Below are 12,685 nucleotides of genomic sequence, written 5' to 3' on the forward strand. Positions count from 1 at the left end.
TCCAATGTCGACACGCCTCAAAGGAGTGCCGAACGTGCAAATTGGAAAGAGCCCATACTGGCCATCTGTTATTGTTGAAATATGTCATCAGGAAGTCGCCCCGCTGTGTTTGATGATGTCACATTGCTGACTCTACCTTTAAGGTCTCCCACATACATTGCTCTTTGAAGTTGGGAACAGTAGGGCAAACTGTTGACTCAATGAGATCTAAGAGAAAAAGGTTGACATTGGATGTGTTCTTTCCTATTACCTCAGAGAGAGGAGGACGAGTGTAAAGAAGGAGAGATGACAGTGGAGATCTAATTAGGTGGTTTGAAGAGGAGGGAGGGAGGGAGGGAGGGAGGGAGGGAGGGAGGGATAGTGCGGAGGTAGAGAACACCAGCCACGTGACACACTCTATCACACACACCCACACACACCACACACACACCTGCATGTGTGGCTGTTATTTTCAAATCTCTGCTTAGATGTCACTGTTGACCCACCTCAGAAACCATTTTTACCTTGTAAGAGTGTAATGACACACACACACCCACACACTTTATATCCACCAGGGAGGATGAGCACTCAAACATTTAAAGGTCACCTTAACAATTACCAGGCATATAAAAGGCACGGTGTACTGTATTATAGGAACAAAGGGGTGCTGAAAGGTGACTTTTGATTGGCTAATTCCAGTCTCTCCCGGTCTCCCCTTGGTGACAGAGACAGAGTCCACTGAGTATTGTCACAACATGACGAGAGCCGACCGAGTCCAAACTCTGCCGAGAGGAGTAATGCTTTCATCTATCATGTGTTTTCAGATCAGTGCCATTGAAGAACAGGAGACCAGGAGAGGAAGCCGCGTTAGAATATTGAGACACACCTGAAGATTATCCTAGATCAGGGCTCTACAACAATGTTCCTGGACTGTTTTTGCTCCAACCCCAATTATAACTAAACTGATTCATCAACCTGCTATTTATTAGAATCAGGTGCCCTAGATTAGACTTAGAGTGAAACCCTACAGGATCGTAGCTCTCCAGGAACAGGGTTGGAGAACCCTGTCCTAGATAATATTCTGGTCAGATAGGCAGGGGAGACTGTACTGTACACCAAGGGCCCGACTGAGTTTGCTTAATGTGCATCGTTTGTACCTACTTGTCTTCTTTCTCTTTGAAAAGCAAGGGTGCAAAGTCTCAGATGTGTATACTCAATATTTTAGTCAATGCTTTTTCCATCTTTAAAAACTCTAGAAAACCCTCAATGCTACTCTCGGGTGTGTTTCACGAGGGAGATGAACTTGTCATGCTCTGTTTGTCCTACCTCTTTGCTGTCCTAACATGCTTTTCTCACAGCTCTTTTCACCATGCGCTCCAAAAATTCACCCCCTCTGGCCTCATTTTGCAGGTTATTTTGGTTTTACACCAGCCGTATCCAGCTTTTTGAGCTAATTTGGGGGGGATTTGTGAGAAATAGGGAAGGATAGCTTTGGTAAGATGACGGCAGCACTACCAACTTAGAAGTAGTTGACTGGGACCGAACATATGAAATATGCTAACTATCCTAAATATGCTAACAAACACAGGGGTGAATTCTAACTTCTACTTAAGTAAACTTTTTGCTTAGTCTCCCATTGACATCAATGAATAACTAAGTTAAAACCTAAATGTACCTAAATGGAAATGAGGATTTGCCCCACACTGTATAACGGGTGTGCATAGCTCTGGTCCTTGAGTGCCATAGTTCTGTTGATTTTCGTCTGTTGATTTTTTTTTTCAGCCAATCAGTATTCTTAAGTACTGAGAAACCAAAACCCAGCGGAATTGCAGAACTCACCCTGGATATTGGGTTCACATTCAATGTCACCAACAATGTTATAACCCCCTCACTCCTCCACTGCTCACTTCACAGCAGGCTTACAACGCACCCGTTTACGGGTCGGTTGTAAGGAACGTTCCCTGGCATTCTCATCGCGGCATGACCTTCATTCCCAAAATGTTCCTGGTTTTCCAGAACCACTTGGGAGGCGCCATGTCTCATCGATTCCGATCAGACATCCCTTAGCCACACACACAAACTCATTCTTCCTTCAGCGCCATCACACCACCACAACAGGGAGAGTGTTGATCCTGGTGCGTTGTGTTAACGCGAAACTAACATTTATTATATGTTATCCATTCGCTCCCTCAGCCCTGACGAGGACTCCTGTCAGAAGTTTGTGCCATTCATTGGGGTAAGAATATTCACTTGCAACGAAATAACTTGAGTGTTATCTTTGAGCGCTCATCTCCAGTTAGATCATTATCTGTCATTTATTTGAAGCTGTCATGATAATACACAATGACAACAGATTTGTATTGCTGTTTTATTGAGGAAAGTTTTACATGCAATGACTGTGATATGTGGTTGTTTTCTACTTACACTCTCACAGTGCATTCAGAAAGTATTCAGCCCCTTTACTTTTTCCACATTTGTTATGTTACATTCTAAAATGGATTAAATAAAACATTTTCCTCTTAAATCTACACACAATACCACAAACTGACGAAGCGAAAACAGGTTTTTAGAAATTGAGCTCCGGTGCATCCTGTTTCCATTTATCATCATTGAGATGTTTCTACAACTTGATTGGAGTCCACCTGTGGTAAATTCAATTGATTGGGCATGATTTGGAAAGGCACACACCTGTCTATATAAGGTCCCACAGTTGACAGTGCATGTCAGAGCAAAAACCAAGCCATGATGTTGAATGAATAGTCCGTAGAGCTCCGAGAAAGGATTGTGTTTTGGCACAGCTCTGGGAAAGGGTATTCTTGTAGCATAGAAGGTCCCCAAGAACACAGTGGCCTCCATTATTCTTAAATGGAAGAAGTTTGGAAGCACCAAGACTTGTCTTGGAGCTGGCCGCCTGGCCAAACTGAACAATCAGGGGAGAAGGGCCTTGGTCAGGGAGGTGACCAAGAACCCGATGATCACTATGACAGAGCTCCAGAATTCCTCTGTGGAGATGGGAGAACCTTCCAGGAGGCCTTTAAGGTAGAGTGGCCAGACATAAGTCACTCCTCAGTAAAAGGCACACGACAGCCCGCTTGGAGTTTGCCAAAAGGCGCCAGACCATGAGAAACAAGATTGAACTCTTTGGCCTGAATGCCAAGCGTCACGTCTGGAGGAAACCTGGCACCATCCCTAAAGTGAAGCATAGTGGAGGCAGCATCATGCTGTGGGGATGTTTTTCAGTGGCAGGGACTGGGAGACTAGTCAAGATCGAGGGAAAGATGAACGGAGCAAAGTACGGAGATGTCCTTGATGAAAACCTGCTCCAGAGCACTCAGGACCTCAGACTGGTGCAAAGGTTCACATTCCAACAGGACAACGACGCTATGCAAACAGCCAAGACAACGCAGGAGTGGCTTTGGGACAATTCTCTGAATGTCCATGAGTGGCCCAGCCAGAGCGCAGACTTGAACCAGATCGAACATCTCTGGAGAGACCTGAAAATAGCTGTGCAGCGACGCTCCCCAGCCAACCTGACAGAGATTGAGAGGATCTGCAGAGAAGTATGGGAGAAACTCCCCAAATGCAGGTGTGCCAAGCTTGTAGTGTCATACCCAAGAAGTCTCAATGCTGTAATCTCTGCCAAAGGTGCTTCAACAAAGTACTGAGTAAAGGGTCTGAATGCTTATATAAATGTGATATTTCCGTTTTAATTTGGGGTCACCTAGAAATGTCCTTGTTTTTGAAAGAAAATACATTTTTTGACTGTTAAAATAACATCAAATGGATCAGAAATACAGTGTAGACATTGTTAATGTTGTAAATGACTATTGTAGCTGGAAATGGTAGATTTAATATATATATATATATATATATATATATATATATATATATATATATATATATATATATGGAATATCTACATAGGCGTACAGAGGCCCATTATCAGCAACTAGGCCCATTATCAGCAACCATCACACTGTGTTCCAATGGCATGTTGTGTTAGCTAATGCGGGTTTATCATTTTAAATGAGTAATTGATCATTAGAAAACCCTTTTCCAATTATGTTAACACAGCTGAAAACTGCTAAAAAAAATCTGATTCAAGAAGCAAAAAAACTGGCCTTCTTTTGACTAGTTGAGTATCTGGAGCATCTATCAAGGCACAAGGCGAGACCTAAATGCAGACACAGGAGGCAGATGGTTGGAGTCTTACAATATTTATTAATCCAAAGGGGTAGGCAAGAGAGTGGTTGTGGACAGGAAAAAAGGTCAAAACCAGATCAGAGTCCAGGAGATACAGAGTGGCAGATGCTCATGGTCAAGGCAGGCAGAATGGTCAGGCAGGCAGAATGGTCAGGCAGGCGGGAACAACGTCCAGAAACAGGAAAGGGACAAAACCGGGAGGACTAGAAAAAGGAGAATGCAAAAAGCAGGAGAACGGGGAAAACGCTGGTTGACTTGTAAATTACGAACTGGCACAGAGAGACAGGAAACCCAGGGATGAATACACTGGGGAAAATAATCAACACCTAGAGGGGGTGGAGACGATCACAAGGACAGGTGAAACAAATCAGGGCGTGACAGCATCAGCATTTGTGGGTTCGATTACAGGCTCAAAATGGCCAGAAACAAAGAACTTTCTTCTGAAACTCATCAGTCTATTCTTGTTCTGAGAAATGATGGCTATTCCATGCAAGAAATTGCCAAGACACTGAAGATCTTGTGCAACGCTGTGTACTACTCCCTTCACAGAACAGCGCAAACTGACTCTAACCAGAATAGAAAGAGGGGTGGGAGGCCCAAGTGCACAACTGAGCAAGAGGACAAGTACATTAGTGTCTAGTTTAAGACGCCTCACAAGTCCTCAACTGGCAGCTTCATTAAATAGTGCCCGCAAACACCAGTCTCAACGTCAACAGTGAGGAGGCGACTCCGGGATGCTGGCCTTCTGGGCAGAGTTGCAAAGAAAAAGCCATATCTCAGACTGGCCAATAAAAATAAAAGATTAAGATGGGCAAAAGAACACAGACACTGGACAGAGGAACTGCCTAGAAGGCCAGCATCCCGGAGTCGCCTCTTCACTGTTGACGTTGAGTGAGTTTGTCAATTTCTACCCCTGGTCAGCTGTAAGTGCTGTTAGTGGAAGTGGAATCGTCTAGGAGCAACAACGGCTCAGCCGCGAAGTGGTAGGCCATAGAAGCTCACAGAACGTGTACCTTGTAAAATCTTTTGTCCTCTGTTGCAACACTCACTACCGAGTTCCAAACTGCCTCTGGTAGCAACATCAGCACAAGACCTGTTCGTCGGGAGCTTAATGAAATGGGTTTCCATGGCCAAGCAGCTGCACACAAGCCTAAGATCACCATGCACGATGCCAAGTGTCGGCTGGAGTGGTGTAAAGCTTGCCACTGTTGGACTCTGGTTCAGTGGAAATGTATTCTCTGGAGTGATGAATGACCCTTCATCGTCTGGCAGTCTGACGGACTAAACTGGTTTTGGCGGATGCCAGGAGAACACTACCTGCGTAGTGCCAACTGGAAAGTGGAGGAGGAATAACGGTCTGGGGCTGTTTTTCGTGGTTCGGGCTAGACCCACTAGTTCCAGTTAAGGGAAATCTTAACGCTATAGCATACAATGACATTCTAGACAATTCTGTTCCTCCAACTTTGTGGCAACAGTTTGGGGAAAGCCCTTTTCTATTTCACCATGACATTGACTCCGTGCACAAAGCAAGGTTCATAGAGAAATGGTTTGTCGAGATCGGTGTGGAAGAACTTGACTGGCCTGAACAGAGCCCTGAGCCCAACCACATCAAACACCTTTGGGATGAATTGGAATGTCGACTGCGAGCCAGGCCTTATCGCCCAACATCAGTGCCCGACCTCACTAATGCACGAGTGAGGTGGTCATGTATTATACCTTGGTTAAATGTACTGACTGGATAAGAGTGTCTGTTAAATGACCAGAATGTAAATCTCAATCGTGGTTTTTGTCCCCCCACAGCTGGTGAAAGTGGGCATCGTTGAGCACAACCTTTCAACTTCAAGTAAGACATCCTACTCTTTATTTTCCTTTGACCCTATGTTTGCTTAGGATTGTCTGATAATCCATTGTTTCGAATGAAATGGGAGGAAGAAGGGAAAACTGAGAGAGAAGAGGCCCAGCAGGCAAAATACTGAATGCATGACGTCTTAATCATGTAATATTTTTCTTGTAAAATGGTTTTCTGGTTAAAAGACTTAATATAACTATTTTACAACCGCTGTTGCGCCTTTTTCATGATGATATCAAGACGTCATGGGACAGACGTCATATTGGTTGTTAATTGGTTAGAGAACCCGAATAAACCAGATAAAGATGCATTTTTTCTGGTTACTTAAAGACGTTAACAAAACCTCCTCCTCCCTAATCCCCAGTGGACTCTGATGATGCTGTGATGGGGAGCATCAATATGCTGGCCTCCCCTCCCCCCCAGCCGGGACCACCCTACATGAAGGACCTGACCTGCACCCCGCCCCCCTCCCCCTCCGTCTCAGCCACCCTCGCCGGAGCCGGGTACGTACTCTACCCAAGATGTCTTGTTAATTAATGTTCTTTCCTTAAACATTATTTGATCTCAAGGTTCAACCTTATAACTGTACAATGGCTACAACCCCGACAGAGGCCCATTGGCCACAGTAGTCAATAAAACAATTTCAGAAGGTACAGGCCACACCTTCCACATGAATTAGTTTCTTATTATATTTTGGGTTCTGATGGGGTAAGGCAGTGGAACTTTGCTCATGAGGCACTTGTAAACTATATGTTATTAATTTAAATGGCAAAAGATGGCCCAATCTGGAGTGTGTGACAAAGGATAGCCATCCTTCAACACCCCACTTTCCTGCCACTCCCAGATGAATGACCTTTCTCCATCCAGATGTTCCTTGGAGACCAGATGTTGGGAAGGGGGGGAAGGGGGAACGACCACTTGTCTTCAGTGTTCTGTGTTCCAGTCTTTCACTGGAGCTCTACTGTACCCTTTCTCTTCTTCTTTTTTATGACTTGACCTGTAAGTTGTACATAATAAACTAAACTGGCTACAGCCACATACAAGTTCAGATGGTACTCTACCTTGCAGTTTGGGCCTTTTTCTTCCCTTTCATGGATACAAAACGTTCATATGACGTTCTTGTGACGTTTCTCTCCCATATCCCTCCGCCGTGCAGCTCTCCGGTGACGGGCGGGGAGGTGATGGGGCTCCAGGTGGACTACTGGGCATGTCACGGCGTCGACAAGAAGAAGGAAGGCGAGAAGCGAGACGTGGGCATCAAGAATACCCTGAAGAGCAACTTCCGCTCGCTGCAGGTGTCCCGCATCCCCAACGGAGGCGAGCTGACCCCTCCTCCCGGCATGGCCATGACCGTTGTCATGAAGGAGAAGAACAAGAAAGGTGGGTGTCGCTTTACTGAAAGCCAAAGAGTGTAATGCATTATTACCCGTTATAACCGTTAATGCCACCTTACTACAACTCATTGCATGTTATGTTTTTCTTTATGAAAATGTGTCACTGATGAAGAAGACGTCTTTTTCTGGTTGTAATCTAGTTATCTGGCCAAATACAGCAACAACCAGATGTTGTGTTTATGTCGTCACGAAAAATACATCTTTACCTTTTACCTTTACATCTTTAGTAAAAATAAATATAATAATTGTAAAAATAAATGTTTTATTTTGTACCATGTATGGCAAATGATCTCTTTATTTTACTGATGTCCTCTCTCTCTCTTCTCTTTCTCACACTTTGATGAGCAGTGATATTCCTGAGTAAAAAGCCCAAGGAGAAGGAGGTGGACTCCAAGAGCCAGGTGATCGAGGGCATCAGCAGGCTGATCTGCGCTGCCAAACACCAGCACACCATGCTGAGAGGTACAGGCCTGACAAACATACTCACACATACGTAAGCATACACACATACCCACATATAGGGCTGTTGCGGTGACCGTCAGTGCTTGACTTGGGCAGGAGCTCACCAGAGCTGAGTACTGGCACATCACATTTTCTACTGCTTGAGCTCCGGTTCCTCGAATAGAATATTAACTCAAAAGTATTGTGGAGCTCCTGCACCTAAATATAAGCAGTACTTGCACCCAAAATGAGTACTGTCACCTATTTCAGTCCAAATCAAGTACTGCTGACCGTATTACCGCCACACCTGCAGTCATGAGTCATGACCGCAGTCAAATTCCATGTGACCGTTGAGTCACGGTAATCTCCTCTGGACATGTGTTAGTAGTACCCAACTCACTAAAGACCATCAGGTCCTAATGGCCTGGTACTCAGCGCTCTATTGTCCCTCTAACCACTCTCACATCAATGCAAATAGAATCGGAAAAATCACATCAAACACTTATCATCAAAACAGTATCATGCTTTTAAAACTCCCCGCACTGTGATTGATCAATTTGAAGAAAGTAGGTTGAAACTGAGTGGAAAACATTGTCGCTGTGGATGTTGTTTCAAAGCTTAACATAACGAAATTGACAGCACTTTCTAAGGTGATGATTAATTCAAAACACCCATACGCATATTATAGCATTTGCATACGCATAGGCCTATATGAGTCCAAGCCTGGGGAAAAAAATGAAATTCAAATCATGATTGTGCCATTATATGCCTACCGCATAGGCCTATTACGCACGGCATAAAAACTTTCAAAAACAAGATAGATTGAAGTTGTAGAAACTTTGGTCTAATTGGTCTACTCTAGCCTATACTCCAAAATGAAACAAGTTATAGTAATGGCCTTTGAATGTGGACTGTATTATTAAGCATACCGGATTGTTTACCTTACCTTATGCTACTCTCCAAACTATCTATCCATGAGTCTGGGAGAGAACATATAGGCCTAGGCGATGCTGTTGGTTCATTGATTGTGCAGGGCGGCTTACATAGTTAGCCTACAATAAGTTTTTTATATTTTCACAATGAATAGGCTGACATTTCCTTTAGCTACAGAATCTCACCACCGTGCTTCTCCATCTCCTCCTCTCTCTCCTTCATTCCTTTCTCCAGCATGCAGAGAGAGGGGCTGTCAACAATTTAAATGAAATATTGTTTAGTTGTGAAAACGTTACTATGGTTTCCACCAAAAAGAGGAGGAGCCCAGCTGCTACTATATTTATTTCTCAGCTGCTCATATTAAGCACATGCTCCACTATAAAACCAGAATAGCTTACCCGGCATGATTGGAAAAGGAGCCGTGGAAAGCCGCCTCCATTTACTATTTCAGTGCACTTGATGAGAGAGCAGCGTGTGCAGCCTGAGTCAAGGAACAGAGCGCAAGCTTTTATTTGCTACTTTCTCAAATCATCAATGGCCTATAGTCGCATCATGCACCCCATATATGTTTTGATTTCTGAGACATTCTATCATTCACAACTAAAGTTATCAAATAACTCTAAATCTAGTGTATAGATCCTGTTTCAAATGATCACTTTTACGCTCAACATAGCCACTTCATATGTGCACTCGCTCCGGAATAGGAAAAATATCCTTTCTATTTTATTCAGCTAAATTCAAATGATATTCTTCTTAATATAAAATCATAATGTGAATGAATGTCACGGGACTCATAAGCATATCTTGTCTGCTAAATGAACTAGCCTACAGCCTATGGCAAGGAGCATAGCCAGATTACATATATTCTCTTCTTCTGAAATACATTTTCTTTGTATAATAATGTTTCCTTAGACCTGCCTAAAAGAAATAATGGATTCATTGTGATGGTGTCTATTAAATGTAGATGTTCCAAAGGCGCACATCAGCGGCTTGTATGCGTGGAGGCTGAGCGTGTTTATGTTTATTAACGGGAGACCAACAGTAATTCGACTAGAAATGTCATGACCGCCACAGCCCTCCCCAAGCATGCACCCATATGTTCAATAATACATGTACACTACATACTCATTCCGTTTATACACATACTGTAGAGTATGTGCTGAAGACATACACACACATAGGTTCATGTGAATTCCCTGAATAGCCTCTATTCCATTTTTGAGTCTTTAAGATGTGCAATATTACCACCAAGTGGTTGAAAATGAACACTTTTGCATCTCTCTCCTCTCTCTCTCTATAGTGTCCATTGACGGTGTGGAGTGGAATGACGTCAAGTTTTTCCAGCTGGCCGCCCAGTGGCCCACTCACGTCAAGCACTTTCCTGTTGGCATCTTCGGCTACACCAAGCCTGCCATGTGACATATCACTGCCACCTAAACCCAAGTATGGGTAGCTGCAGCCCAATATGGCAACCGGAGTATGGGCAAGCGGGTGTGTCGAAAGGAGTGGGTGTATGGAAAGCTAATCAGCTAATTGGGAAGATTTGTTGCCACTCAAGACCGTTTTGCATGGCTGATACGAGTCAATAAGCCACCGACCACTGTAGCGGTTTTGTATCGAGGTGCCTGCTGACCGGAGGTGCTTCCCACTGGGTAGCCGTGTCACATAGTCGCCAGCGGTAGCTAACATGGCAACAACAACAAAAATCTCCCATGATTTTGTTTCCAATAGGATAGAAGCCTACATAAGAAATAACTAATATTGATAACCATTGAGATTTCACATTGATACCTACATACAGTCTACTCAATGGGCAGGGCATGAAGGGCAACAACACCTGGACACAGTGTCCTTGCTCCCGCTTTGCCAAGCACCACTGTCCCGGTGTGAGAAGTAGCTATTTAGTAGCCAATATCAGGGTGACAGTCACAGTGAGCATACGCATACAAGCAATAGTACACCCATCATCAGTACTTTTAATTAAAAAAAATATATAAACAATTGTCAGCGAAATACGAATCAAACTCAAGTCCAAACTCTCTCAGTACGATAGTTGTGTGGTAAGAACCGGAACAAAAAAAACTGCATCATCAAAACCGTCTAACCCACTGGTTCTCAATCCTGGTCCTGTGGACCCAAAGGGGTGCACTCCCCCCCCCCCCCCTAGCACTACACAGCTGATTCAAATAATCAACTCATGAGGCTTTGATGATTTAAATCAGGTGTGTAGTGCTAGAGCAAAAATCCAAATGTGCACCCCTTTGGGTCCCCAGGATCAGGATTGAGAACCAGTGGTCTAACCTATAGTAGAGCGCTTTCGACACACCCACTCCTTTCCACACGCCCACTACTTTCCTTTCGACACACCCACTCCTTTCCACACACCCACTACTTTCCTTTCGACACACCCACTCGCCCATACTCAGGTCGACATATTGGGCTGCAGCTACCCCCTTCTCTCTAAACCCTGACCCTAGAACAGCCATTATATCTACCATAGAGAGAGACAAGCTGGATTCCATTCTGAAAAATCACTCCCCTCCTTTCTGTTCTTTGATATTTGTATTTACTAGATATTGAGGCTATAAATATGGTAATAGATCCATCAAGTGAAGATTATAGGTCCTTATATGCTGGTTCCCAATGTTTCAAAATGAAATTATTAGAAATACATTTCTAAGTCTAAGTTTGAAATGAATCCAACTCTTTCCGTTTTCCAAGTTACCGAAGGTAGTGGGGAAAGCTGGGAGTAAAATCCAACAGATTGGAACCCAGCCGAGGCTGCTCTGACCAAGCAAAGAAAACGTAAACAAACCCCCTAGTCCTTTTCCTGTGGAAACTGTCCAATTACAAACCTGTGTTCCCAGTATAAAATGGATGTTGCTGTCAACGTCAAATGTTACTGTTTTATCCACCAGCAAAAAAAAGAAGGGAAAAAATGTATGCTGCCTTTTAAGTATAATAGTGTATATTGTGGTTAGAAACTTAGAATGGCCACCTGTAATGGCAGCTTTGTTGGCACTTTTTGTTACTATATTATTATTTCTGTGAAATCCTATATTGGTAAATGTCCTGTATATAATGCAAGAGGATTGAAGGGGTGCGTTGGAGTGTGTTCGCAGTGTGTGCCGGGAGGCCGTGTGTGTTACTGATTTTTAAGGGAAAGGGTGGGATGCTAAGAGAGGAATTGCTGTGAAATTTGCAGAGGAACCCCTCTTGCTATGGAGAGATGTAATTTCTTTCTCTTTTTTTTTTATTGAGAAAAGTGACTTAAGTTTTTGATACACTACTTTCAAGCTAGTATACTTGCCTTCTTGATTTAGAAGCACATTTTACGGAAACAGAATAGGGACAATCAGTAAACCAAGAAACTTGGCACTGTATAACGAGAGACGTTCATCAGAGAGTGGGATGTATCCTTAGACGAGATCAATGCAGGGACCTCACTTGTGAATTTGTGAAGAGGGACGTAGGTGCATGCAAGAATCTCTGGACACAAACGTGAATAGGAGAGAGGAGTGAAGAGTGGGAGAGGAGAAGGAAAGAAGGAAACAAATGTCTTGTTCCCAGTGCCCTGCTCTAACACACCTGATTAGCCTACTGTCTCTGCAAAGGGCTCAGCAGTGCAGTTTTCAGTAATACCTTTCTCACACTACTACTGAGTTGATCCAAGCTCTACTGCACTGGCCTGGTTAAGCATCCATTATAGTTGCTGGAATTGTGTTCCAAATGACCAGGTGGAAAGAAAATACAGTTAAACATAGTACAGTTTTGCTTGATACAGTAGTGTGAAAAGGGTATAAGAATTCCCCAGTGCGTTGCTCGGTTCTTAAACTATTTACCGGTGACTTTGAAGTGGTGTTCTTTTTTCTAACTTCATCCATTC

At 43.6% G+C, this 12,685-nt stretch overlaps 1 protein-coding gene across 4 annotated transcripts in view; it reads left to right on the forward strand.

The window, feature by feature from the left end:
• The window catches only part of LOC139364521 (phosphofurin acidic cluster sorting protein 2), a 103,585-nt gene extending 91,847 nt beyond the window's left edge, over positions 1-11,738 (forward strand). For 3 of the 4 annotated variants that reach the window (XM_071101311.1, XM_071101310.1, XM_071101312.1), the window contains 6 exons: positions 2,173-2,215; positions 5,983-6,025; positions 6,396-6,534; positions 7,188-7,411; positions 7,774-7,887; positions 10,100-10,435. In XM_071101311.1, coding sequence (XP_070957412.1) covers positions 2,173-2,215; positions 5,983-6,025; positions 6,396-6,534; positions 7,188-7,411; positions 7,774-7,887; positions 10,100-10,218 — 682 coding nt within the window. In that variant the 3' untranslated portion in view covers positions 10,219-10,435. Of the gene's footprint in view, positions 1-2,172; positions 2,216-5,982; positions 6,026-6,395; positions 6,535-7,187; positions 7,412-7,773; positions 7,888-10,099 lie in introns of all 4 variants that reach the window. The other variant, XM_071101313.1, reaches the window with a different exon arrangement.
• Positions 11,739-12,685: the final 947 nt, after the last annotated feature.

The sequence above is a fragment of the Oncorhynchus clarkii genome, chromosome 13, assembly GCF_045791955.1.
Source record: "Oncorhynchus clarkii lewisi isolate Uvic-CL-2024 chromosome 13, UVic_Ocla_1.0, whole genome shotgun sequence".
NCBI lineage: Eukaryota > Metazoa > Chordata > Actinopteri > Salmoniformes > Salmonidae > Oncorhynchus > Oncorhynchus clarkii.